The 27,519-nt window shown below is 42.8% G+C and overlaps 1 protein-coding gene across 1 annotated transcript in view; it reads right to left on the bottom strand.

Moving 5' to 3' along the window:
- Window positions 1-27,519, bottom strand: part of IRAK4 (interleukin 1 receptor associated kinase 4) — a 76,459-nt gene that overhangs the window by 38,773 nt on the left and 10,167 nt on the right. The window contains exons 2-8 of the mRNA XM_073619946.1: window positions 21,287-21,456; window positions 16,291-16,436; window positions 13,592-13,735; window positions 3,633-3,793; window positions 3,474-3,538; window positions 2,693-2,807; window positions 1,788-1,897 (exon numbers count right to left, since the gene is read on the bottom strand). Coding sequence (XP_073476047.1) covers window positions 1,788-1,897; window positions 2,693-2,807; window positions 3,474-3,538; window positions 3,633-3,793; window positions 13,592-13,735; window positions 16,291-16,436; window positions 21,287-21,447 — 902 coding nt within the window. The 5' untranslated portion in view covers window positions 21,448-21,456. The remainder of the gene's footprint in view (window positions 1-1,787; window positions 1,898-2,692; window positions 2,808-3,473; window positions 3,539-3,632; window positions 3,794-13,591; window positions 13,736-16,290; window positions 16,437-21,286; window positions 21,457-27,519) is intronic.

The following is a 27,519-nucleotide window of genomic DNA, read 5'->3' as shown; positions in this document are numbered from 1 at the left end:
TCTAGAACCAGTAATGTTGTACGAGAGACTCAGCTGTCCGGGACTCTTGCTCCTCATTGGCTGAGACAGCAGTGTGGCGCCATTGGCTCCCACTGCTGTCAAAGTCAGTGAGCCAATGAGGAGAGAAAAGGGACGGGGCCGGGCTGTGGCTCTGTGTCTGAATGAACGCACACAGCAGTGGCTCAGCTCGGGTGCCCCCATAGCAAGCTGCTTGCTGTGGGAGCACTTAACAGGAGGAAGGGGCCAGGAGAGCCAAAGAGGAACCCGAGAAGAGGAGGATCAAGGCTGCTCTGTGTAAAACCACTACACAGAGCAGGTAAGTATGACATGTTTGTTATTTTTAAACCGAAAAAAAACAAGACTTTAGTATCACTTTAACCTTACTTTCATGTAATGAGCTAAACAAATGTTCTTTAAAACTCAGTTTTGTCAAAATTTTGGAAATTGTTCTTGTGTTCATTGAGATATTGATTAAAATCTTACTTTTCAAAAGAGGTGTACTCATTTATGCTGAATACTGTATGTATAAGTTGTGGGCTGGAGAAGAGAGGTGAAAGAAAGTGAATGGATTAAGGAGACTGGGTAAGAGATAAAAGTGCTGAATGGGAAAACAAAGTCACCTGCAGTTTGTATGTTTTGCAAAGTAGTTTGCTGTGGATTTTCTCAATGCAAAATCGCTGAAGGCCAGAGTGAAACGGCCCACTTAATCAAAAAAAGTCACTTTATCGAAAGAATATGCCACCCCAACATATACTTTCCCCATAAAGGTGGTCTTGCTTTATATTCTCATGGGTCGAGGTAGTATTTGCCATTTAATCGGGAGTTAATAAAAGACACAAGGCTAGCAAAGCAAACTTTTCACACCAAAATCAATTTACATGAAAACCCAAGAGAAGAGTAACTAATCAGCTTCTAACTTCAACTTGTTCAATTAAGCTTAAAGTGATTGTAAAGCTTCGGGTTTTCTTTTTTTAAATAACAAATATGTCAAACTTACCTCCACTGTGCAGTTCGTTTTGCACAGAGTGGCCCCAATCCTCCTCTTCTGGGGTCCCTCGGCGGCGCTATCAGCTCCTCCCCGCATTGTATAACCCCCTAGGAGAAGCGCTCCCAAGTCTATGGACGCCTAATGTAAGACTCGGCCCCGCCCCCCGGCACCCACGTCATTGGATTTGATTGACAGCAGCGGGAACCAATGGCTGTGCTGCTATCAATCTATCCAATCAAGAGCCGAGAACCCTAGGCAGAGAGGTATAGCGCATCTCCGCCGAGGGATCGAAGGGGGACAGGTGAGTAAAGCGGGGGGGGAGGCGGTCACTGTCAGAAGTTTTTTCACCTTAATCCATAGGATGGATTAAGGTGAAAAAACACAAGGGTTTACAACCCCTTTAAAAATAAAACCTAAAAGCTGATTGGTTACTATGCACAGCTGCACCAGATTCTGTGTGCACTAGTTTTAGTAAATTCCCCCCATTGAAAGCAATCATTCTCAGTTTCAGTTTTAGATGAATGTGAAAAGCATGCAGCAAAGATGAATAGTTTACCTGTGAAGGGACGGAGAAGAGATGCCAAGATGAGGCAGAGCGAAAGTGTCCACTTTATTGAAAGAAAATCAGCCTCACCACCCCAGCATGTGCCCCCCAGCATGAAAATACTGAGAAGCAGAAATAAACGTATACATCCAAGCTATTTTGCAGAAACATTTCCTGTCAGTTTCACAACAGAGACACTGTAAAAATATAACATTTAAAAACAATCATTTTCTGAGTATTATTAGTCACAATTACCTCTTAATGTCTCTGTGGGTGTGATTGTTTTCATGTAAGTATTTAATGCCCTTTGCTGTTCCTACTGTAATACTACATCTTCTATTCCAGGATAATGGATCTGTGTTATTCTGAAACAAGCACATTTACAAGAAAATAAAAATAAGTATAGAGCGTCCACCAGGGAATGTTTGTACAGCTTTTCATTTATTGTCCAATTTGCAGTCTAGAGACCAGTACACTGTCTGTCAAAATATGCAAGTCATTGGGTATGTTCACATTTTTCATAAGAAATGTCCTAGGTTCCAAAACATTCACCAACATCTCAGGGGAAGAAGATGGTCAATATTTCATGTCTCACTTTGGTTGACCAACAGACTTGATAAAGACACTGAGATGAGAGGAAGGCAAAGGCCACAGAGGGCACTTATCTTTGCACAATTCACCCTCCCACTGTGTGCTCACCTCTGGCGGTGCACATTTTTCATGACTTACTCTTTCTGTGCTGAGAGCTGAGGGGGATTATTTCATCAAGAAACTTCTGGGTATAGGTCACCGCCTTGCTTCCCCTGTCTTCTATGATTTGCCAATCATTTATTCAAGGTGGGAGCACAGTATGGTCACGAGTGTGCCAGAGCCGTTTTCTGTGACACCAACAGCACTGGCACAACCCTTTGCTGTCCTTTACAGAGTTTCCAGATAAATCCCTTTCTCTGTAATTGACCCACGAGTTTCTTTGTCCTACAGACTGTGTACAGTAGCAGAGCCCTGCCATTCATGTAGCTGTTAGTAAGGGCTTTGCCTAGATATGTGTCTTTACTACTAATAATGTGCACAGGGGTTAATATTGCATGAAACCAATAATGGCTATACAAATAATAATAAAAAAAAAAAAAAAAAAAAAAAAGACTCAGTTGGCTACATACCAGGCAAGCTAACCTGTCCAGCAAAGAGCCATTAGACATATATGTATAAACCAAGCAGTAATTGTCACTATCATTTGAAAAGCCAAGAAGTTTCACAATGTTTTCATGCTGACATCTAGAAAGATACAGAATAAAAACGTTATTCACAACTGATGGTAAACAGAATAGATGATTATATGCAGCAAATGCTTAAGGCTGGGTTCACACCTATGTGAATTGTATGCGGGTTTCTCCGCATCCTATTCGCATAGCTGGAGATTGTGACTGGCTATCTATGGAGACGGTTCACACATCTCCGCAGTGGCTCTAGTGCGAATTGCACAGGGGCCCTGTGCATCTTTTGGTCTGTTTCAGGTCCAAATTCAGCCCAAAATTCGGGCTGAAAAATCGGACCTGAATTGGTGAATGGGAACACACCGGACTCCTGCCGTTAAAGCCACTGCATGCTGCAATATGAACCCTAAAGTGTCTATTGACATGAGATGGCTGTCTGTTCATCTAAGTTTAACCAGTTTGGAAGATGATCGGAAGTCTATTAAGAGCTTCAGACAGGCCTGGCTATGAGTTCTTGTGGAAAAAAGATCTGACATATAACAAAACCTAATCCGCTCACTATTGCTTCGGCTGTAATAAAGCTGCATTACCCTTTCCTTCTGCATGACATAAACCATTATGCTCGCAAGACCTGATTGTGTAAAATGGACTAAAACACATTTGGAGACAAGCAAGTTCTCTGTGTCTATGGTTGGCTTAACTTCTAGGAAATGGAACATGAGCTTACTTAGCCATTGCTTTTATTTCTTGATCATACTGATCTTTAAGGTCCTGTAGACTACTATCAACAATCTGTGGGGGAAAAAAAAACAAAAACAGTTAATATTATCTGTATAACTTTTTGGCATTGGCATGAATGAGTGTTTAATGAATGAGTGAGGCATACTGTTGTCAGTTTTTTTACTGCCACTTTTTCAGACTTCAATTGTCCCTGGAACACAACTCCAAAACCCCCCTCTCCGATTTTATTCCCTCCATCAGAAAGTGGACGTTCATTAAAATTTCTTGTAATTCTCTTCAGCTCATTAAAGGAGAAAACACCAAACCCTGTAACACGTATAACAAAAAAAAAAAAAACACACAGGAAAAGTATTAAAAAACAATAGGTCCAAGAATACATAAAAAAAAAAAAAAAACTTCTATAGTGAAAAGAATAAAATGATCTCAGATGAAGAAGGCCTCATGCACACTAAATGTTTTTTAACGTGGTTGTTAGGGGTGTCTGGGGTTATTGTTTCTGCCTCTAAACACACACAAACCTCAAGGGATGCATTAATTGCCCCGAGCACTGGTGTCAATACTATTAACCCCTCCCACATTGCAGGTCACTTGCAGGAAAATTTAACGCCCACCCTCCCCTGCACTGGTTGTCACCAACAGTGAAATTTAACCCTCTACATTGGTGGTTAGTGGAAGTGAATGTTAACCTTCCCCCCAATCCACCTTTTGGTGATTATGGGGGTAAAAGTTAATTCAGTTTCCCACTGGCGATCACTTACCTATCACACACACTCCGATGCCACTGTCTCACTCTGCCCAGGCAGGGCCATTACTTGTACTGTTGGCGGAGATAACTCAACTCTTTCAGTGCCGGATGCTGGAACATAGTGATTCAGTGTTCAGTGGACAGTTGGACACCCAAGTCATATTTAGAACACCACATCCTCACTATGTCATAAACAGGTCTCAGCAGAAAAAAAAAAAAAAGTTTTGGTTCTTTGCCCACAAGTGAGTTGTGCGATTAGCATGATGAGGAGGACTAAGCACAACCACACATGGGAATGGTTAAAACCCATTAGGTGTCCTATTGCTGTCTGTGTCCTGTAGGGAATTTTCCTTCCCTGCCCAGGAGATACAACAGGAAAACATTTCAAAAGAAGTGGAAATATCTTCTTAGTCGTCAATGAACTGGTGTCCCCTTTGGAAGAAGATTTCCCCTTTATTAGTGTTTCACTAACAGCTGTAAAATTTTGCATTTCCATCACATTTTGACCTAGTGACAATGGTAACCTGGACATATAGAGGATGAATTTCACAGACAATGTATACCTTACATGACTTCAAATAAATTCCATAATTTACCCAAAGGCAAAACAAGTTTGGGCTTTAGAGATACAGTACTGTGCAGAACTGGTTTGTTTACTTTACATTTTTTAAATTGATAAAAATAGACAGAAGAAATATCTAAACCAAATCAATATTTGGTGTGACCACTCTTTGGCTTCAAACCAGGATCAATTCTTACACTTGCACAAAATCAGGGGGTTAGGTGTGCGATTAACCAATTATACCGAATAGGTGCTAATGGTCATCAATTTCATATGTTGGTTGAAACAGTCATTAACTGAAACAGATACAGCTGTCTAGGAGGCTTAAAACTGGGTGAGGAACAGCCAAACTCTGCTACTAAGGTGAAGTTGTTGAAGACAGTTTTATGTCACAGGTCATACACCATGGTAAGACTGAGCAAAGCAACAAGACACAATGTAGTTACATCAGCAAGGTTTCTCCCAGGCAAAGATTTGAAAGCAGACTGAGGTTTCAATATGTGCTGTCCAAGCTCTTTTGAAGAAACACAAAGAAACAGGCAACATTGAGGACACTATGCACAAAAACATAGGAATTGGGCTGCAGAAAAATGGCAGCAGGTGCTCTGGACTGGTGAGTCAAAATTTGAAATATTTGGCTGTAGCAGGAAGTTTGCAAAGGGCTGGAGGGCGGTAAAATAATAAGTGTCTGCAGGCAACAGTGAAGTATGGTGGAGGTTCCTTGCAAGTTTGGGGCTACATTTCTGAAAATGGAGTTGGATATTTGGTCAGGATCAATGGTGTCCTCAATGCTGAGAAATACAGGCATATGCTTATCCATCATGCCATATCATCAGGGTGGCCCCAAATGTATTCTGCAGCAGGACAATGACCCCAAACATACAGCCAAAGTCATTAAAAACTATCTTCAGTGTAAAGAAGAACAACTGGTCCTGGAAGTGATGGTTTGGCCCCCGACAGAGCCCTGATCTCAACATCATCCAGATTGTCTGGGATTACATGAAGAGACAGAAAGATTTGAGGCAACCTACATCCACAGAAGATCTGTGGTTAGTTCTCCAAGATGTATGGAACAACCTACCTGCCAAGTTTCTTCAAAAACTTTTTTCAAGTGTACCTACAAGATTTGATGCTGTTTTGAAGGCAAAGGGTGCTCACACCAAACATTGATTTGATTTGGATTTCCCTTCTGTTCATTTACTTTCCATTTTGTTAATTGATAAAAATAAACTATTAACACTTCTATTCCTGAAAGCATTCTTAATTTACAGCATTTTTGGATTGGATGAAAGGATGGCTGAGTGGATTAAAGAACCCCAAGCGCAATCGCTCCAAGGAAGAGAGTTAATAGCAAACAAAATTAGATAATTTTTTTTACAAAAAAATCATGATATTTAAACCTAATTTGTAATACACAAGCAATCAGCAGTGTTAAAAAAAAATCCCATTTGTGTGAAAGCGTCAGTACTGCTGCCCACATTTCCTGTGTTCCCACAAGTGTAAAAGAAACTATACATAGTGAAAAAATAAACGATTAAAACAGTGCCATGCAGTACTTGGCATACTCAACTGTAGATAAATTAATACATGATTAACTCATATATAATCTGCAAAATAAACAATATATATCAAAAGAAACAAGAAGTCCACAGTGTCCATTTGTTCAAATTATACGTAATCATAAACAGAGACTGTTCATAATGCAACATGCAGAAAGTTCTTAAAAATAATGCCAAATAAAATATCTCCTGAAATTCCACTTGTAACAAATAAATCTCTAGGATTTTTAATCCACCAAATGGTGAATTAAACGTCCTAGAGATTCATTCAGCCAGATTGCTTCTATCTGACAATCGGCAGTAGGGCTTGTCAGATTTACATATACAGCAGTCACTGAGAGTGCATATAATCCCCCCCACGACCACTGAAGTGTGTTAGTGACGGTAAAAGGGTTTAAGGCATTGAACACTTTCAAATGTGTTGTTTTAACTAGGTATTCATGTAGTTAGTTATATTCCCTGTGTTGTTTGTTTGCCTTACTCTATAATGATGGGCTCACATGTTGTGGCTGCAATTTGTACAGTCGTAGCTGATCAATTCCCCCTTGTCAATGTATTCATTCACCCAGCTTGTCCCCATTTGCTAAAAGGGCAGGTAACCTTTTGTTACAGGCCACAATTTATGCCTTACTATTTCCTCTATGTTCCATCACAAATGTGGAAGTGCTAATGTGTAGAAAGACTATATGGTGAGCTCTCTGTTTTCTCTGCCTATCTGTTCTGTGTCTGATTACGGTTTAACTCTCACCTGAAGAGCACTAGACTCAGAGACCCAGAGATTGTGGGATATGTAGTGTCTTCACAGGAAGTGTCAGTTCTTAGACTACAGACAGAGGTCATGCATTAATCTGTCATGTTGCATGCCTCATGTTTAAACACATGCAGAAACGTCTGACACCAGAATGTGAAGATTTTCCTCTACTATAGGCCATGCATACAGAGCAACAAATTACATCATGAAACCACATGAACAATTCACATCTTATGCAGGTGAAAAACACAAGGTGCAGGTAGGAAGGTTTATAATGCCTTTAACCTCACTATGCCCAGCTGTATATACTTACCATATATACTCAAGTATAAGTCGAGATTTTCAGCCCTTTTTTTTAGGCTGAAAGTGCCCTCGACTTATACTCGAGTCACCGCCGTCTGCCTACATGATCAGCGTGTCATGCAGACAGACGGCGGCCAGCGTGTGATATTACCATTCGGTGGCCATTCCACTGTTCAAAAGCCGTGCCTCCTCCTCGTCTGTGATAGGCAGAAAACTCCATTTCCCAGCAGTCAGTGTACAGCCTATCACGGACATTCTCTCATCCTCGTCTGTGGTAGGAGGATGAGAGAATGTCCGTGATAGGCTGACCGCTGACTGCAGGGAAATGGAGTGTTCTGCCTATCACAGACGAGGAGGAGGCGCGGCTTTTGTACAGTAGAATGGCCGCCAAATGGTATTATCACACGCTGATCGGTGCAGAGTGGCACACGGAGTCATGCACAGGACACAGGTAGGATGCACACATGCACAGGGACACATGCACACATACACAGGGACACATGCACACATACACAGGGAGGCATGCAGCTGCAGATGGGCATTGTTGACCCTCTTTTCCACTTACAGTAGCTGCTGCATTTCTCACCCTCGTCTTATACTCGGGTCAATACGTTTTTCCCAGTTTTTTGTGGTAAATTAGGGGCCTCGACTTATACTCGGATCGACCTATACTCGAGTATATAGGGTACCTTTACATTTTGCCCCAGCTGATTTATTCAGCATAGGGGGACAAAAGAAAATATCCAGCACTTCTGGGTAAGGAAGAGCAAGTGATTCAACCAGGTGGCAATGCTGTGCTAATGTATAGTTTCCAGCATTAATATTTCAGTCAAGATTGGGAAGTGTACTGTATATGATAATACTATTAACTTACTGGGAGTGTAAGGGTTGTTCACTAGGTTGTGATATTTTGTTTAAAGTAAAAAAAAAAAAAAAAAAAAAAGGAAGAAGAAGAAGGTGTTGCTGTTCTTTTTGATATATTTGCAAAAAGCCAAAGAAGTTTAAGACCACTGACAAAAAGATGTAGGTTGGATTGGTGCAAAACAGTCCCAAGCAGGTATATGTTTGTACTATGCCTTTAATGGCTTAATTTTCAAAGCTTATTCTGAAGTGTTTTTTCTTTAATTAGCTGCTCTCTTATTTCCAGGAAAATTGGTAAAAGTGCAAACTGGTTATTCTCAGCCCTTTCCTAAGCTGATTTTTAGACTTCTACTTTTAATTAGTTTGCAGTCCTTTAATTGTTTTTTTTCCCAAATTTTTTTTTATCTCTTACGCCATAAAAAATAGAGGGAGGAATAGACGTTAACCTCTGGGAAGAATTTCCATTTTTCCCAATTGCCATGTTCCCCAAAAGTCCAGATAGTGGTGTGAAAAAGTAGGTGAACCCAAAAGGAAATTGCTGACCTTTGCAAGAGATCTATAATAGGCAAACATTAGATCATTATTTGAAGAGTGGTCTGCAGATACAGGGGATATACTTAAATTAAAAAAAACACAATAAAATGTTGCCTTTTAAATTAATTCTTTAGGAAATTATTCAATAGATATCAATAGTTACAATAATAGCTACTATTGCCCCCTTTAGAAGAAATTACTTTTCTGTAGGCATGTTGTGTAACTGACCACCAGTCATTGATCTGAAATTCTTGACCAATTCTTAAAGCAAACATAGGATTTTTCGTAGAGCTTACCTGTAAAATCCTTTTCTTGGAGTACATCACGGGACACAGAGCAGCTACAGAGCAGCTATAGTAATTACAATCTGGGTTAGGCCCGCCTATAGGTAAATGGACACTGGCACACCCAAAAGATAGGAAGTACCTCAGTTTTGTAGCAAGCAATTCCCAAAAGAAAAGGATTTTACAGGTATCCTGTAGGAAAAATCCTATTTTCTTTATCGTACATCACGGGACACAGAGCAGCTATAGTAATTACTATCTGGGATGTCCCAAAGCAATGCCCCTGAGGCGAGGGAGACACCATCATAGAAACTGCCACCAAAGAAGGACCTACTCTGCTATTTGTAATATGCTGAGGCCAAAGGCAGTCAACCGCTAAATATTTGCCCTGGATGCCGCCTGCCCTTCCTGGGCTCTTCTGGCAGCACAAACCAGGATTCCTGACTTGTGCCGACAACTCAAGCAGACTCTGAGCGTGTGAACTACCTCTAGAGTAGGTAACGATATTTTTGTGTCGTTAGCAAACACTGAGATCAAGCTATTTATCCCACCCTCTATATCATTTATAAATAAACAGAATTGGTCCCAGGACAGAGCCTTGGGGTACTCTACTAACCACTCTAGACTATTCCTCTGAGTATACACTATTTATCACCACCCTTTGCCACTTTCTTTCCAATATTTGTCTTTTATTCCTAAGTAAGTTGAGACTAGGGACGTACCAAGGGCTTGACTTAGAAAGTCTTGGGCGCCTATTTACTGTTGTCGATGGGGCCAGGATGTGGGCACCAGTGGCAGCAATCAGTGCCCATTAGCGATGCCAGTCAGTGCTGGCTATCCATGCTGCCCATTACTGCTGTCGATCAGTGCCCATCAGTGTCGCCCGTCAGTGCCACCTATCAATGCCCATCAGTACCGCCTATCCGTGCCACCTATCAGTGCCCACCAGTGCCACCTAACAGTGCTCATCAGTGCCACCTATCCTATCAGTGCCCATCAGTTCCGCCTCATCAGTGCACATCAATAAAAAGGAGAAAATTTACTTAGTTACAAAATTTACTGACAGAAATTTAGTAAAAAATAAAAAAAACAGCAGTGGTTAAATACCACCAAAAGAACCCTCTTGTTGTGTGAAGAAAATAATAAAAACATTAGTTTGGGTACAGTGTAGCATGACCGGGCAATTGTCATTCAAAGTGCGACAGCGCTGAAAGCTGAAAAATGGCTTGGGCAGCTTGTCAATTTTCTCCTTTATTGATGTGCGCTGATGAGGCGGAACTGAGGGGCACTGATAGGATAGGTGGCACTGTTAGGTGGCACTGATGAGCACTGTTAGGTGGCACTGGTGGGCACTGATAGGTGGCACGGATAGGCGGTACTGATGGGCATTGATAGGTGGCACTGACGGGCGACACTGATCGACAGCAGTAATGGGCAGCACTGATAGCCAGCACTGACTGGCATCACTAATGGGCACTGATTGCTGCCACTGGTGCCCACATCCTGGCCCCATCGACAACAGTAAATAGGCGCCCAAGACTTTCTAAGTCAAGCCCTTGGTACGTCCCTAGTCTCAACTTACTTAGGAATAAAAGACAAATATTGGAAAGAAAGTGGCGTATCGGGTCTATTGTCGAGGCTACACAAAGGCTGTAAAATGCCATAAAAGATCCCATTATAACGATCAAATAATGCAAGCCTCGAACAAGCCTCATGAATTATTCTCATTGGTTAGGGACATATTTGAACCGAAAAAATTTTATTCTAAGATTGTCCCATCTATGGAATTATGCTCTGCGCTTCAGTCTTCCTTTGGGGAAAAAATTTAAAAAATCGTAACCAGGACAAAATCTTGCCTGATGACTTTGACCCTCCGGCACTAATAAGAGCTCCTCCAGCTTTTAGCTCATTTGCATCCACTTCAGTGGCAGAGATATCCAATATTATGTCTAAGCTTAAACCGTCAAGCTCTCTGAATGACATCTGTCCCGCATGGTTTATGAAGAAAAATGCAGATACATTGGCCGCAGCAATTACAAGGATAGTGAATCTATCTTTAAAAATAGGGGCCGTTCAAACACGACTGAAGCATGCCATTGTCTCCGCCTTGTTGAAGAAGAGCACACTCGACCCTTCTCTCCTCACTAATTTCAGACCTATATCTCATCTTCCCTTTCTGGCGAAGATCCTGGAGCAGGTCGTCTTTCAACAAATGCAAAGCTTCTTTGAGGGTAATGACCTATTCCAAGACTACCAGTCGGGATTTAGGCCGGGACGTAGCACTGAACTGTCTGCACTCGACATACGTGAACGCCTGTTAAGAGTAAAGGATGCGGGGGGAGGGGGGGGGGGGGGGTCAGCAGCCTTGGTGCTACTTGACCTCTCCGCAGCCTTTGACACTATCGACCATCGAATCCTGGGAGATCGCATGGAATACCTTTTTTGGATCTAGTGGCACTGTCCTCCGTTGGATCAACTCCTTTCTCACAGATAAGACCCATCAAGTGCGAATGAACGCTTGCAGCTCGCCTATGGAACCACTTCTCTATAGGGTCCCGCAGGGCTCCGCATTGTCGCCCCTGCTATTCAACTGCTATATGCGCCCACTCGCTGACATTATTGCTACACACAAATTAGCATGCCAGATCTACGCAGATGACACGCAGATCCTGGCTGATGCGGACAATGGGCCAAATATGCACCTACAACTGAGAAACGGCCTCCTTCACATATAAAAATGGATGGCTGACAACAAGCTAGGCCTCAATGAAGCAAAGACCGAGGTGATGCTGGTGGGTCCTCAACCACTAATTTTCTCTTGGCCTGGCCCACTTCATTCTGCCCCATCCCAACGCCGGCAAAACAGGTCAGGAACCTAGGTATCCTCTTTGATCCCTGCCTATCATTTATACCTCATGCAAAATTCTGTATCAAAAACTCCAACTTTTATATACAGAGACTCCGGAAAATTAAAGATCTATTTTCGCACGAAAACCGGCTAACTCTTGTACAGAATCAAGCTGCTCGCCTGGTCTCCGGATGCGCCAGAACAGACCACATCTCTCCCGTGCTGGAAAAACTGCACTGGCTCCCTATCGCCAAGCGAGTACTATTCAAGGCAATGTGCTATATGTATAGGACACACCGAAAACTGGGCCCAATTTATTTGTCTGAATGGGCCCCTCACCATGTACCGTCAAGACCACTCCGATCGGCCAACTTACTTCTCACAGAACCGACAATCAGCAGACAAAAATTTACTGGTAACAGACGCCTGGTTACAAAGGGCAATGAGCTGTGGAACTCCTCACCCTCCCTCCTGAGTTTCAGGAAGGGTTTAAAAACCTTCGTCTCTATCCAGGCCTACGGATAATCTGATGAAGAATAGAAATTATACAAAAACACGGATTTTGTATGCTCATTTTTCCTCCCCCATCTGGAGGGTTAGTCCCCCCCACCCCAGTTCTTCTCTGTTTTTACTCTACCTCTTTCCTACTGGGCACCCTAGGCTCCTTTTTTAACGTTCTTTTGGAAATCTCTCTTGATTTTAGGGTCTTGGTGCACCTAGACGCGTTCCTAACGGAGCGCATTCAGCGCAATACAAATCCCATATCAAATCAAATCAAAGAGGTGCAAGTGCCCTGTAAGCAAGTGGTTAATTGTGACAAAAAAATGTAGCCTATGTGTATGAATTTTTCCTTCTTTGGGTAATAAAACCACAGGATTCCTTTTTGCTCTCCTATACAGAAGTTGCCTGAGGTTCCCAGATCAAGAGCCTTATACTGTTCATCTTTGGTAGCGCAGGAATATTTATTATCTCTATTATTACAGTGATCAGTGCTAAAAATATGCACACTTATTGTACTAATGACAGGGGTGATCAAGGGGTTAAATGTCTTCCCTGCCGGTGTTTTTTAGCTGTATGGGGGACTGTGTGACTAGAGAAACACACAGATCCATCTTCCTGCTTAGCAGAAAGACAGGATCTGTGTGATCTCCCCTGTCAGAACAGAGATCTGCCTTGTTTACACAGGCAGATCCCCGTTCTGTCACTGTGGGGAACGATGGCAGGTGGCCGGCGGACATCGAGTCCGCCGGACCCGCTGATTGGCTCCCCTGTTGGCCAATGGGGGCGCGCACGTGCCCACAAAAGAGAGTTCCCCAGCCAACATACAGCTACGGCAATTCGCGGAATCGTACCACCTTGCCGCAATATAATGACGGCGGCTGGTCGGCAAGCGGTTAAATACAACAAAGAAAAGCTCTATTTGTGTGAAAAAAAATGATAAAAAATTCTTATGGGTACAGTGTTGCATGACCGCACAATTGTCATTCAAAGTATGACATCGCTGAAAATTGGCCTGGACGGGGAGGGAGTGAAAGTGCTCGGTATTGAAGTGGTTAAAATGACAGTGCAGGATGTGACCAGGCTAATCTTCACCAAGGCAACAGTCACAGGATACTAAGATGCAGGCTAACCATGTGTGCTTTAAAAAGAACAATACCTGTTTCTTCATCATTCTCCTCTGGATGTGTGCTTTGACAAACAGGGTCTCCACGATTTGTTTGGCTACATTTTTCAGATGTGGCCTGCTGTTTCTCCAATTCATCTATAAGGGTTGTTGGGCAGGCAGCTCTTGTCTCTTGATCTGTTCACAAGCAAAATATTATGAATGTTAGATCTCATGTACACAGGGGTGTTTCTAGGGTTTCTTGGCCACCTTGTCTAAAGTGCTGTAGTACACCATAATAAAAAGGGGTCGACATGGTTTCTCATTCCCTGTTTTAATTAGTTGGTATTAAAAATCTTCTATGGATCAGATATACGATTTTGGAAAGGCAATGGCATTATTAACAAAAATCAAATATATGCAAGAGAAATCATACACTACTTAGATTGATAAAAGTTTGGATGCTCCAAAAGCAGAATATGCATATAATATACTGTATGTAGATCATTGTTAATCCATGGGCATTTTTTTAAGTGTAAATTTAGAAAACCCACGTAATTAATTAAAATGACAGATTTTCACATTATTTGCCTAGTATTATTCTAAAGTAAAGTGGGAGGAAAATGTAGATACTAGTGGAGGCAAGAATGGATGATCAATATTAAAATTCCTGTTTATCTACAAAGTCAAACTTGGGATGATGAGGACAACAATTATCGCAAAGGACACCTGCGGCACACTGGAATATCTGAGGCAATTGCTCTGAGTACCAAGGTCTACAAATTCTCCTGCGTGTCCCACTTGGCCACTATGGGGGCAAAGACGATTTGGTCAAATCTTGGTGCAAGCCATTCGATATACATATAAATGGTGTCTGCAATTCTATTGTCAATGCTAAGACAGTCCCACTCCTTAAAGCGGAGTTCCACCCATTTTTTCTCTTTGGCTGTGCTGCATGCCCTTAGCTCATAGTTTTCACAATGGCCTTTTTTTTTTTTGCTGTTAAATACCTGTTTTTTCTATTTATACATTACTTCCTCCTTGCGATCGCCTAGGCGATTGCGTCACTAGGCGATTCGCAAGTGTTCCTGGGATAGTGGCGTCATGAACCCCAAGATTCCTTGCGAATCGCCTACTGCCCAAATCTCGCGTATGCAGGGAGAGAGAGTAGCTGTCAGAATTCATCGGTGATGTCGGGGGTGGGTGGGACCGAGCAGCTATCGAACACCAGCCAATTATTGGTCTTCTTAAGAAAGGGGGCGGAGCCGCATACACGTAGCGGCCCGTCTTGACCCAATCCTATTGGCCGGTGTTCGATAGCTGCTTGGTCCCGCCCACCCCCAACATCACCAATGAATTCTGACAGCTCCTCTCTCTCCCTGCACACAGTTACATTACAAGTCTGCTCAATGTTACATGGTCTCAGCGCTGGCTATATATATATATATATATATATATATATATATATATATATATATATATATATATATATATATATATATATATATATATCATAGATTATATAGAGGCATTACTGAGCATGTGCGAGATTTGGTGTTGGTGGTGCATGATGGGTAGACAGCTGCACAGAAATCCAGGAAATTAACACGAGAAGGCTTCAGATGCCCACAACTACAATGGAACCTGCCTGCTTCCGAGATCAGAAAGTAACTATTTTTAAAGAAAGTAAAAGAGCAAAAAATATGACATGTTAGAAATGTTCATTTACAGGTTGAGACAGTTACAGAGCAGTCTTTAAAAAAAAAAAAAAAATGTTTGGGGGACAGTAACTATGACTGGAAGCAAAGGGAGAAAGGACAGGGACATCCATGTTACATGATAATCAAAACACCATCAGATAAATCAACACTGGGATGGAGAAACACAGGCAGTAAAGATCAAGTTAGTCAAAGTAAGAAAAAGGGGGTGGTGTGCTCACTTTTAAATTCCACATGTTTGAATATTAGCCTAATCAATTAACATTCTAGCTTTTCTGTATTATCATATTTTATAAACATAGTCCATACTACATTTTTAGATTTATCACAATTTATGTTCATTGTTTAATTATGTATTAAAAATGTTGCGATTGTTTGAAATTTCAAATAGTTTATTTTTATTAATGATAGAACTGTTGAACTGCAATTCAGAGCTGCTGAATTTTTGCATGCCTGAAACTGATGTTTACTGCATAACAAGAAAGTATTAACAGTTCAACTCAAAATTATCAATGAGCTAACAATGGTACGCATGCCTGAAAAGCAGGTATAATTTTTGTCAGAAGAATTAAAGAAGGAAAAAGTAAGGAATATCAGGCTTACCATAACAATGAGAGATATGACCTCATCCTTTAGCTAATTTTTCCTGTTCGCAATCTTCCGCTGTTAGACTAATTGCACTATTCACAGATCCCTATTGGCTGAGAAGGCTGAATACTGCTGTACAGGTAAAGTACAGTAAAGATAAATCCAAAGTGGCATTTAAATTATTTACAATAAAATAATGACTCTGCCCTACATTTTTTTAAGTACAGACTGTCCTAGTGGTATAGATGTGCAAATACTGTCCTATCCCCTTTTTGCTTTTTACTTAGAATAAAATGGTTTTATGTCATTTTAAAGTGTAATTATTTCTTATGACCAATATATAGACCTATTTTGCAAAGTTTGATAAAAAGCTTCCTATTGTTTTTTCATGGTAAGTTTAATTTAATGTAACCTTTGATTTTACAATTTAAGTGACAAAAGAATTACCATTGAGCAAAACTGAAGCTGCAGTCAGGAAATTCTTCTTCCGCAGCAGGTTAGCGAGATCACGGACGGTGCAATTTGTGGTCCCCCAGTCATAAAGCAATTCTTGCGTTGGACTTTTTCCTTTTTGAATGCTTCCCTCAAATCGCCTTTCAAATAAGGTATGAATATTATCAGATACGTAAAAGTAAATAAATGATCTATGTACAATGAACATGAAGTACCAAAACACAGTAAAATAACATGAATAAAATATAAAAAAACAAAAGAAAAAAACAAAAACAAAAAAGATTTAGCTCTAAAACCTGGTATGCTATAAAACCAAGACATATGACACGCCAAAGGTTTTATGACCATAAGTGATAAAAGGATAATGCTAAGAAATACTTGAAAAAAATTACGCCCAGATCTTGAAACAAATGCACATTTGCAAATGAAAAACCAGGCAGAAAAGTAAAATGTTTCCCTTAAATCACCTTTCAAATAAATTATAAATATAAGCTATACATAGAGGATATCAAATACATTAATCAAAGTAAATTAATGACCTATGAGCTATGAATAATGAACACAAAGTATTACACACAACAAAATAACAATAACATACATAAGAGAACAGCAGACAAAAAAATAGCCTGAACACCTGTTAGTTATGCTAAAATATGGTTACAAATTACACTAAAAATGTTACAAATGTAAGTGCCAACAAAAAAAATAATGGTAAAGAATACGTAGTATAGATATACTAAACAAATGCATGTTTGATTACACTAATGCTGATTTAGACATGCGCTTTAGGTTAAACAATAAGAACTATAAATCAGATTGATGAATCAAGGCCATGGCTGCAAGGTAGGCTCCCACAGCTGTAAACACATCCAAATAGAGGAGAGGAATCTCCTTAGGATATTTGAAGTTGGACATAAGGAAGGTGATGGCCACACAAAAAAAAAAAAAGAAACCTTTTGCGATAGAAGAGGAAGAGAAATATCCCAAATGGGTTCAAACAGTGGTCTCGGAAGATCAGCAAGAACAGACTGAGGTCACAAGGGGTTAGCGGGGAGCGTACTGGTAACATAGTGTGAGACATGCCTTGCACAAAGGCTCTGATCAAGGTGTGAGAAAAAACTTTGACAAGTACCAAGTGCTCATGGGCCCATTCAATGCAGTGAGGATAACTGGTTTTCCTATCCTCTTTATTCTCCAAAGTAAACAAGGTTTTGGGAAGGGGGGGGGGGGGGGGGGGGGGACGTATAAATCAGGCTGAACTGATAACACGGAGTATCTACTCCGAATGCCCAAGGATCCCTTGGACCTGGGCACAAAACCTGTCCAGTTTGTGGTTGCATCTTAATGCCAATAGATCTGATGTCCTCCACCAAAAGACAAAGTTCTGGGTAGGGGGAGCACGCTCTGGGATCCAATTGTTGATGGCTTAGGAAGCCCGCTTAGGTCAGAATGATCTCCACTTTTGAAAAGCAGCCCGACTTCTTGTACCGCCCTGATGGTTTATGTACAATACTGCCGTGGAGATGTCAGATTGGACCCTGACTGGCAGTCCCCCGAGCAGGTGGGTCCAGTGCTGAGGGGCAAGCTGAAGGGCGTTTATCAGCAGCCTAGCTTCCTCTGTTGACCATGTTACCTGAAATAATAGAGAATCAGAATTGTCAGGACTTTCCACATCACAGAGAGAAAGGACTTCAGACTTCAGTGTTGTGTGGATAGCCACCATTTCAAAGATAACCTGGCTTTGGTGTTAAGAGACATAGGGTAAGTCTTGACTGAAATGGAGTGTACAGGACTGCTTCGAAGGATGCTACATTCAACCCCAGTACCTTCATTCAGTAGCAAATGGAGATTTGTTCCAGGGAGCTCAACTCCCACAATGTGGATTGAAGGGTCTGAAGCTTTTCCTGAGGAAGGAAAATCAGGAAAATTTGTGCCAAGACTAGGCTAGATACTCCAGTTGGTGCAATGGCTCCAGCATCAACTTCATGAGGTTAAAGACCCAGCTAATGTCCTGAAGGACTCGCACCAGTTGCTGCACATTAGCCCTGAGGCCATTGCTTGATTGCTACCACAGATGTAGATTATCCAGATATCCCAGAATAGGGTTCTCCTTGGCTTGCAGAAGGGCCAAAACCATGTGAACACCCATAGTGCTGTGGCTAGACCAAAGGGCAGATCGCAAACTGAAAGTGTTGTTCCCCCACCACGAGGTGCAAGTAGCGCTGATGAAGTGGAAATATAGGTACAATATGTGGATGCAGGCATCCTTGATATCCACCAAGGCTATGAAATCTCCCAGAAGGAGGGAAGCAACCACTGACCATACAGATGTCATACGGAAACTTTGAACATGTAAGAACTTGTTCAAGCCCTTCAAGTCCAGAATGGGCAACACATTTCCATTTGGCTTGGTCACTATGAACAGATTGGAATAGTAACCATGAGATCTTTCTGGTTCTGGAACAGGGGCAATGACCCCCTAAGGAAGCAACTGGTTCAAAGCGGCAAACAGGACTGCAAGAGTCTTGGTTGGTGGTTTGGGCACTCTCCAAGGCCCCAACCCCGATACCTTAGGCCACAAAGGTTCTATTAGAAACAGTTAAGTTCTTACAAACAACCACAGATCCTCCCTTCTCCCATTCCTTCTCTTCCGTCCTGAGAAAAGCTGGTAGGAGGAAGTCACAAGGTAGTTCCATTACCAGATATCTGCTGGCTGTTCCAACACAGTGGAAAACACAGCTAAAAAACCTTAGTTAGATGTAACGGTATTTCTACGAGTCTTTCAGGACAGCACCTGGAGAGAGCGCAGCTCCACCCATTTTCCCAGGAAACACTGCAGTCAGTTTCTTTAAAGACCAGTCACTTCCACCATGGCCTCAGTTGTTTATAGAGTACCTCCAGCCATGCTGAAATTAGATAAGCAGAACATAGCAATAACACCACATTTTATAACACAATTAGGGCGGGTCATCGGTGCTGTCCTGAAAGAATCGTAGAAAGCCAGTTACTGGTAAGTCTAACTAAGGTTTTCTCACCACGTCTTTCAGGACAGCACCTGGAGATAAGAGAGTACTTACTCTAGGGTGGGACCACTGCCTGACTTTCCTGCCGAACGAATGCTCTGGTGCTGAGAGCAAGTCCAACCTGTAGTGGCAGGTAAAGGTGGAAAAACTTGTCCACGTAGCCGCCTTGCAGGTCAGTCCTTGTGAAGCCCCTGCTCGTTCCACCCAGGCTGTGGCTCTGTAGTACTGGCAGCGTGTCTAACAGGTCTTTGCGGGAGGTTCCTGCTTCGATATGGGTTTTCAACTGTTCAAGCCAGTGCTCTGGGTTCCTGGCCACCAGTTGATGCCATAGCTGGTTTTAAATTAACTAAGGTTGAATCCCAGGCTTTTTTCAATAGGGAATCTGCCCTTTTATCCATGGCATCTTTTAGGACGCCCATATCCTCAAAAGCCTGGTCTGTGTTCCTTGACACCTGTGAAAAAGCTGCATCAAGTTTTGGTTTCTTATTCCATACTTGCACCACAGGTATGCCCCATACTATCCCCACCTGCAGAGAGCGTAGCACACCCTTGGTTCCCTGCAGTGCTTCCACCATGGCGGAGGAAACACTACAACTGAGGCCATGGTGGAAGTGACCCTCTTTAAAGAATCTGACTGCAGTGATTCCTGGGAAAATGGGTAGAGCTGCGCTCTCTCCAGGCGCTGTCCTGAAAGACAAGGTGAGAAATTCCTCCTTGGGCATGAAAGTCCCCAAGGACTGAGCCCCGAAGGATTCTGAGAAACTAAAACAAGGGAGTGTAATGCCCCTGGTCCTAATCCTCCTGGTGCAAGCCACCTTGCCTGCCAAGCCCACAAGAGGGCACTATATGCACAATTTTCTGCAAGAACACCAATAAAGGGGGAGGGGGAGACCCCCAATGGTCCTCCACTTGGAATCTTTGCACCACGCCCTGTGCTGTAGAGCTCTGCAATACATGTCCTGCTCAGCTAGTGCCTTCAGTAAGAAAGGGGTGATTGCAAGATGGTGCCCATGCTTTCCAATGGTGGTCTCAAGGCTGCCTCTGCAAAGTAGCGCTGGCAGGCAGGGCAGTAGCTGCACAGCACTGCTGCTGGGTCATGCTGAAGCTCCGCTACGTCTGTGCAGTGACATGCGGAAGGAATCAGCACCCTCAATGCATGTCCATTGCACGTCTAGTGGTGCTGCACCAGCTGGGACATGCAGCTCCTCTGGGAGTGGCAGCAAACTACTGCCTGTGACATGAGTCTCACGAGCTGCCCAAAGGCAGAGAAAACACAGGACATAAATAGGGGTACACCAATCTTCACATTTTTCACGATAGGGATACCCCTAAGGGTCATCAGGCAATGGGCGCTGCCTCAGCAGACAATAGCACTGGACTTGTAAAGCAACTTACAAAGTGAACGCCACACATGGGTGCCAGTGCAGCTTACAAGTCGTGCCTGTTCTTTCAATGGGGTCCAGGTGTGGGCATCGTCCCTTTAGGATATAAGCTTCCATAGGGACCGACCTGCAAAACTGCCACTGCTATTAAGCACTGAAGCTCAGCAGAGAAAGGCAGTTCAAATTGAAAAGTAGAAATTTGTGCATCAAAGTAGAAATGGCTCTCTCAGCTGAGAGAGACAGCTCCATCACTTACGAATACTAGTGAATAACAATTCTGGAAGTGGGAGCAGTTGTGCAGTGGGCAGTGTCAAGCTTTGCCATTTGCCAGTGTCCAATCACCTGGACATGGAGCATAACCCAGTAGTCTAAGAATTAACTTTCCTGCGACCTGTGATATATGGTTAAAAATATGAAATTCTAAAACCTAAATGGCCTTTAAATTTAACTGTTAGATTTTCTATATCCTGACAGACCAAATTTCAGAAACTATTTCTCACGCTTGAAGCTTAAAAAAAATATATATATATATTTTACTGGAGGTACTTTAACTGCATAGGAGCAATGAAAAACACAGTTTATTACCTTATATGGAACTGTGAGTATCGAGGTTCCCCTGAAGCTTTTTTTATATCCATCGCTATAGTTTTCCATCCATCTTGCGGATCAAGAAAATCTGCCAGCTGTCTAAATAATCCAGGACTCAGGTTACGGACAAAAGTGGATGGTGTTACGGTGTTACTCATTTTCAAATTCTGTAGTAAAAATAGGCATTATTTTGAATTCATGATAATTTGTAAAAATATGCACAAAACAATGAGATGCAAATACAAAACAGTTATAGCTGCAATTGAGTACAGATCTGATGGCATGGAAGAAAATACCTATCTAACATTCTGCCTCCACTTAGTTCTTATGATGCAAGACCTGGGGTATTCATAGATGGACTCCACAACTTTTCAAATTTATCTGAATTGCCCCAAGCTGATACACTAGTTTCTCTAAGGCATCTTGCACATGGGTGTAAAAATGCTACTTTTTTATTGATCTGAACACAGATATATTGTTGTCTATGGATCAATGTACAAATTTTACATTGAGTGCAGTCATTTATGCACATATGCATGTATACACATGTATATTGCAAAACTGGAGACTAAATGAGGATAAGGAAGAATTTTACACATGCATGCATAAGCAAGGTCTTTACAGGACATTTTAGGCCTCGTTCATAAGGGACGCACTACAGCATATGCCCAAGGGCCATGTTTACCTGCACAAGGATGCACAGGTGTTCCATGCATGCCTGTGCAGACAGTCCTACGGAGGTCAACTAGGAAGCAGGGGCTGCATAGGCACAGCTGCTTCTCCCAACTAGACATCCTCATAAAAGGAGGATGCTTCCATGGTTGCCAAAAAGAATGTTGACTCGTCTGACTACAGAACAGTTTTCCACTTTGCAACAGGCCATTTAAATAAATACATTTTTGCCCATAGAATATGGCAGCGTTTCTGGATCATGTTCAGATATGTTCAGATATTTAGATTCTTTTGAATAATAGAGCTTTACCTTGCATTTTTGGATGGCACGGTCAACTGTGTTCACAGACAGTGATTTTTGGAAGTATTTTATGACCATCTTCATTGGCCAGTGCAGGATGATGTCACTCCTGCAAATGCACAGGAGGCCATCACTGAGGATCAGGCTGGCCGCTGTAAGCTGCGCAGCTAAGATTACATGCCAGGTGACCCTGCAAAACAGGCAGGTAAGTGTACTTTATTGCAGAAGAGACATTACATGTTTCTTCTGCCATAAAAAACCTGCCTACTCAAAGTGTACAACAGCAGAACTTTAGTTCCACTTTAAAAAAATATTTAAATTGTCGTTTACATTTTAAATGCTCTTTTCTGATAACTCCAGCACTGAAAAATTCTACATACCGGTAGTTCTCTTTTCTATGAGGGAGCCTGGGAGTTGTGTTTGTCATAATTTACCATGTCTGTACTGTGCAGACAGATCTCATTATCAATTTTAAAATAATTTTGGTATTTCGGGTAACAAAGATATCATTGAAGCAATAGGCAATTCACAGATTGTCGTTATGTCATAGACATAAGCCCATGAGATAAAAGCAAATGGAACAATGTAGATCATTAGCAAAAGAAACAAACAATAGTAATAGAATGTTCTCAGATAAATATGCTGAAGCCACTAAAGGTTATTAATCATTATGAAAAATTAGAGAGTACAGACCTGTTCCACAAATGGGACCAGCAATATACCCATTCCATTAATCAAGTGAAAATACAATCGGGTATTAAAATGTTACAGGTATAAAAAGGCACAGTAGGGGAAATAGGGAGGTTAGGATGGGAGAGGGGTATTGGATAGAAGACAATGGCAAAACCCCTGTGCCTGTTCCTGAGAATATAGTCCAACAGAGAACCTTATAGGGCCAGAGAAAAGAATGGAAAAAAAAAAGGGAGGACAAATAAATGTAAAATAGTTTTGAACACTGTCTGTCCTAACAAAGTGCTAAAAATGATGGGCTTCTCCTTTGTATGTTAAAAGAAAAGTATGGGTTTTCATTTTATTTAATAATCATACTTACCTCGCTCGGTTCTCACAGTTCCCAGAGCAGAGAGCTGGTGACTGTCAGTCATCGGCTCTCTGCTCTGCCCCCCCCCCCGCACTCACAGGAGCTGTAGAGTGGTCAGGAGCAAACGGCTAAGGCTCTCAGTGGCTCACTGAGATGCTGAGCCGGGTGCCGGTCCAGCCATGTGGGCAGATCCCGACTTCATTGTCGTGATCTTGTCTGAGCCTGGACCAGCTCTGTGACGTCAGCAAACAGTGGACTTCAGCCCAATGTCTGCTGAATGAACTGCACACCTGTGATTTACAGAAGTACAGCCAAACAAGCTTTAGCTGTACTTCTCCTTTAATGAGAGGGAACAGACTGTCCGAAGCCCTTCTATTGGAACAGACTCACTTACATTTTTCAGAAATGCTGGCATATGGCCATAGGCGATATTTATGATATTTTAAAGCACTGTGATTTATAAAAGGAAAAAAAAAAAAGTTTTAAATTGCCGGCAAATTAAATCCCAAACCTGGCTTCTTTTCTGGGACATACTAAACTGCATGTTGGGATGATGATATGATTGGAGTATTGGATGCAATACTCAAAATATGTTATTATTTTCTGCAGTGCTTGATACTATGTTGCAAGAAGCAGTTGCTAATGTTTAACTGTTTACTTGCTGATGTATATGCAGCTGTACAACAGGATCATAGTAAATTATACAGAAGTAATGGTAAAATTACATTTGACCTGTTTTTGATGGGAATATGGGTAGAATTATTATTTTTCATGGGGATTATGGGAGGAATATCATGTTAACACCTAACAATGAACATATTTAACCTATTACTGATAATAATATGAATATAATTATTTTTCTACATGGGGATTATGGGTGGAATATTGTAGTTAAACATATCTAGAAACATATTTAACCTGTTTCTGATAAGACTATTGTCATGAATCACCAGTAATACCTTCATACCCTGTCTGTGTGTGAGCCTTGTGCTGCACTCTCACACCTGCATGGTTAAGTAATCTTCCCTCAGCGTGGCTCCACCCTAGCCTCTACAGGATACACTATTTACCACTGTGCTGTCCAAGCCTGCCTTGCCCGAGCAATATTGCGTGTTGGGTTACCTGTCTCCGGTTTGCCGTGTGCTCTACGTCTGTTTTTGTTACCAATCTTGGGTTGTTCTTTGACTATCCCTGCCTGCTTGTTACCCTGACCTTTGGCGTGTTCTCTGTTTATCCTTGTCTGCTAGTTGCCCTGACCTTTGGCTTATCTCCCGACTATTCCTTGTCCTGGGCTGCTGCTTCCTCTCTATCCTCCTGTAGCCTACCGTGAGCGTGAGCTGGGAGACCCTGGGGGCCGCGACCTGGAGCCAGTTGCAGCACAGTCCATCCTCACCACTAGAGGCTCTGGTGAACACCTGCTGGCTCTTAGACTCCGCATCCTGGGGAATCTTATGCTCTAGTTCCCAGTGGGATCTGTGTTGGGGCTCCAGTGGACCTGCTTTTCTAAACCACCCAGAGTTTCATCCGCAGCAGTCAGCCATAGGGTCCACTACCACAGAGGAAGGAAGCAGCAGGCTGGAACAACAAGGATAGTAAGGGGATAAGCCAAAGTCGGGGCGACTAGCAGACAAGGACAACAGAGTACACACCAAAGGTTCAGGGTCACAGGCAATCAGATAGTCAGGGACACGCCAAAAGGTCAGGGTCACGAGCAGACAAGAATAGTCGAGAACACGCCAAGGTCGGTAACAGAGACAAACGAAGAGCACACGGCAAGCAGGAAACAGGAAGCCAAACACACAATGGTTGATCAGCAAGGTTGGCTTGCAATGCCCAGGTTAATATAGTGTTCCTAATTAGAGACCAGGGTGGAGCTATGCTGAGGGAAGATTATTTAAACAGTCAGGTGAGGGTGGCTAGCCTCTAAAGGTGAACACAGAAGGAAAGGTGAGCTGACAGACACACATTATTGCATAACCATGACACTACCCCCCCTCTTATGAGGCCTCCCCCTTCCCTGCCTGGGCCCAGGCTTAAAGGGAAACTCCAGATGGAACCTCCTCAACAGACAAAGAGCAAAGACCTCAGATGCAGTGATCCAAGACCTCTCCTCAGGACCAAACCCTTTCCAATGTACGAGGTACTGAAGAATGCCTTTACGGAGCCAGGAATCCAGAACGTGACTAACCTTGTACTTTAGATTATCCTCAGAGACCGGAACCGAGGTAGGGAGAGGACGAGAGGACTTATTGAGGATTAAAGGCTTTTTAGGAATCGGTAAGGGCATGAGAAGACCATCAGGAGTCTGAGCAGGGTCCCCCAGACTCTTAAAGATAAGCTGGACATCCAGCACAGGACCATCAGACTGGGCAGAGGTCAGTGGATCCCTGAGGTCAGGTTGGTTAGAAGGTGACATGTCACAAGAGTCAAGCTGGATAGCTGAAACACAAACAGAATGCAGAGAGCCCTGAGAAAAAGATTGAAAACTCCATCTGGTCGAATGAGGTAGTCTATCCAGAGGATGGATTGAGCCTCTTAAACATGTTTGAACGACTGTGGAACTTGCGGACAAGTTAGCCTGGCTGTGCGTCTAAGGGAGTTTAGGGACAGGCAAAGGTAAATGGTTATGTAAACTAGAGTGAATGATCGGCTCAGGTTCATAGGTGGGCTCCTCATCCAGAGTGCCACATGATCTAGAGAGTGCATCAGTCCGACTATTGCAGGACACATCCCAGAAATCGCTATATACAGCAGGAAGAGCAGAAGATACTGGGATGGCGGCAACAGGAAGTTTCTCTTTTGGGGTAACCTTGAGTAGGCAGGAAGATGAACAGGAGGAACCCCAAGCCAGGATCTGTCCAGCAGTCAAGTCAACGTGTGGAGAATGGGGCCGTAACCAAGGAAGACCTAATATGATAGGAGATGACACCTTAGGTAAGACAAGGAAGGATATCCACTCCGGTGGAGTGTCCCTACCGTCATCTTAACAGGGAGGGTCTGGAAGCAGATAGGACCCCTTGGGAGAACAATCAATCGCCAAGACCACCAATGGCGTTGTAAGGGGCAAAAGGGTAAGTCTCATGGAAGATGCAGTTTCCCAATCCATGAAATTGCCAGCGGCTCCAGAATCCAGATGTGCTGAGACCGAACGAGAGGAAGCGCCGACATGAAGGAATACAGAAAGGAGAAGACAAGAAGGTGAAGATGATATTTCAGGGTCTAATACTCCACCTTCCAGATGTATTAGCCCCGAGCCTTTTTCCTGAACAAAAAGAACATGTGTCACAAAAATTACCTTTGACCCCACAGTAGAGGCACAGGGCCAGAGTTCTGCGCCTAGCACGTTCCTCGGGAGATAACTTGGTCCAGCCCAGCTGCATAAGTTCCTCAGCAGGCAGGGGGTGCTCCTCGGATTGGAGAGAAGGGACAGGGAGCTCAGGCTGCCTAAAGAACGGGGAGTGCTGGCATCTTTTTTCCAGGGCCCTCTCCTGAAAGCGAATATCGATCTGGTTACACAAGGTTATGACACCATCCAGATCAGCAGGGAGAGATCTTCCTACTAATTCATCCTTCACTCTATCAGAGAGGCCATGTAAAAAGGTTGCAACTAGGGCCTCATTATTCCAGCTCAATTCAGCTGTGAGGATATGGAACTGAAGAGCATACTGTCCCACAGAAGGGGACTCTTGACGGAGACGTAAAAGAGAGCTGGCCGCTGAAGAGACACAACCCGGTTCCTCAAAGATATTCCAGAAAAGTTTCAAGAAATCAGACAGGCTAGAAACCACTGGATCATTCAGTTCCCACAGAGGAGCAGCCCAGGCTAACGCCTCGCTGGACAGGAGGGATATAATATAGGCTACTTTCGCCCGATCGGACAGGAAGTTTTGGGGCTGGAGTTCAAAATGAATTGTGCACTGGCTAAGGAACCCTCTGCAGGCCTTGGAGACCCCAGAGAAGCGGCCCTGGAACTGGCAGTTGTAAAGAATGTGTGGCTGCGATTGGTGCGATAGGTGCAGCAGCAGCCGGGGATCCTAATGAGGCCTGAACCTGTTCAAAACGGGAGGCCAAATCCTGAAGGGATCACATCACCTGGGTCTGATGTGATTCCTGGGTCTCAAGTCTGGGAGCTAAGCCCTGCAACAGATCATCTGTAGGAAACAGCACGTCAGCCGGGTCCATGGCTGATCAAACTGTCAGGTCACCTGAGACCAGGTG

Source organism: Aquarana catesbeiana, linkage group LG03 (genome assembly GCF_042186555.1).
Source record: "Aquarana catesbeiana isolate 2022-GZ linkage group LG03, ASM4218655v1, whole genome shotgun sequence".
NCBI classification, from domain to species: domain Eukaryota; kingdom Metazoa; phylum Chordata; class Amphibia; order Anura; family Ranidae; genus Aquarana; species Aquarana catesbeiana.
This window is presented reverse-complemented; position numbering and strand designations above follow the sequence as displayed.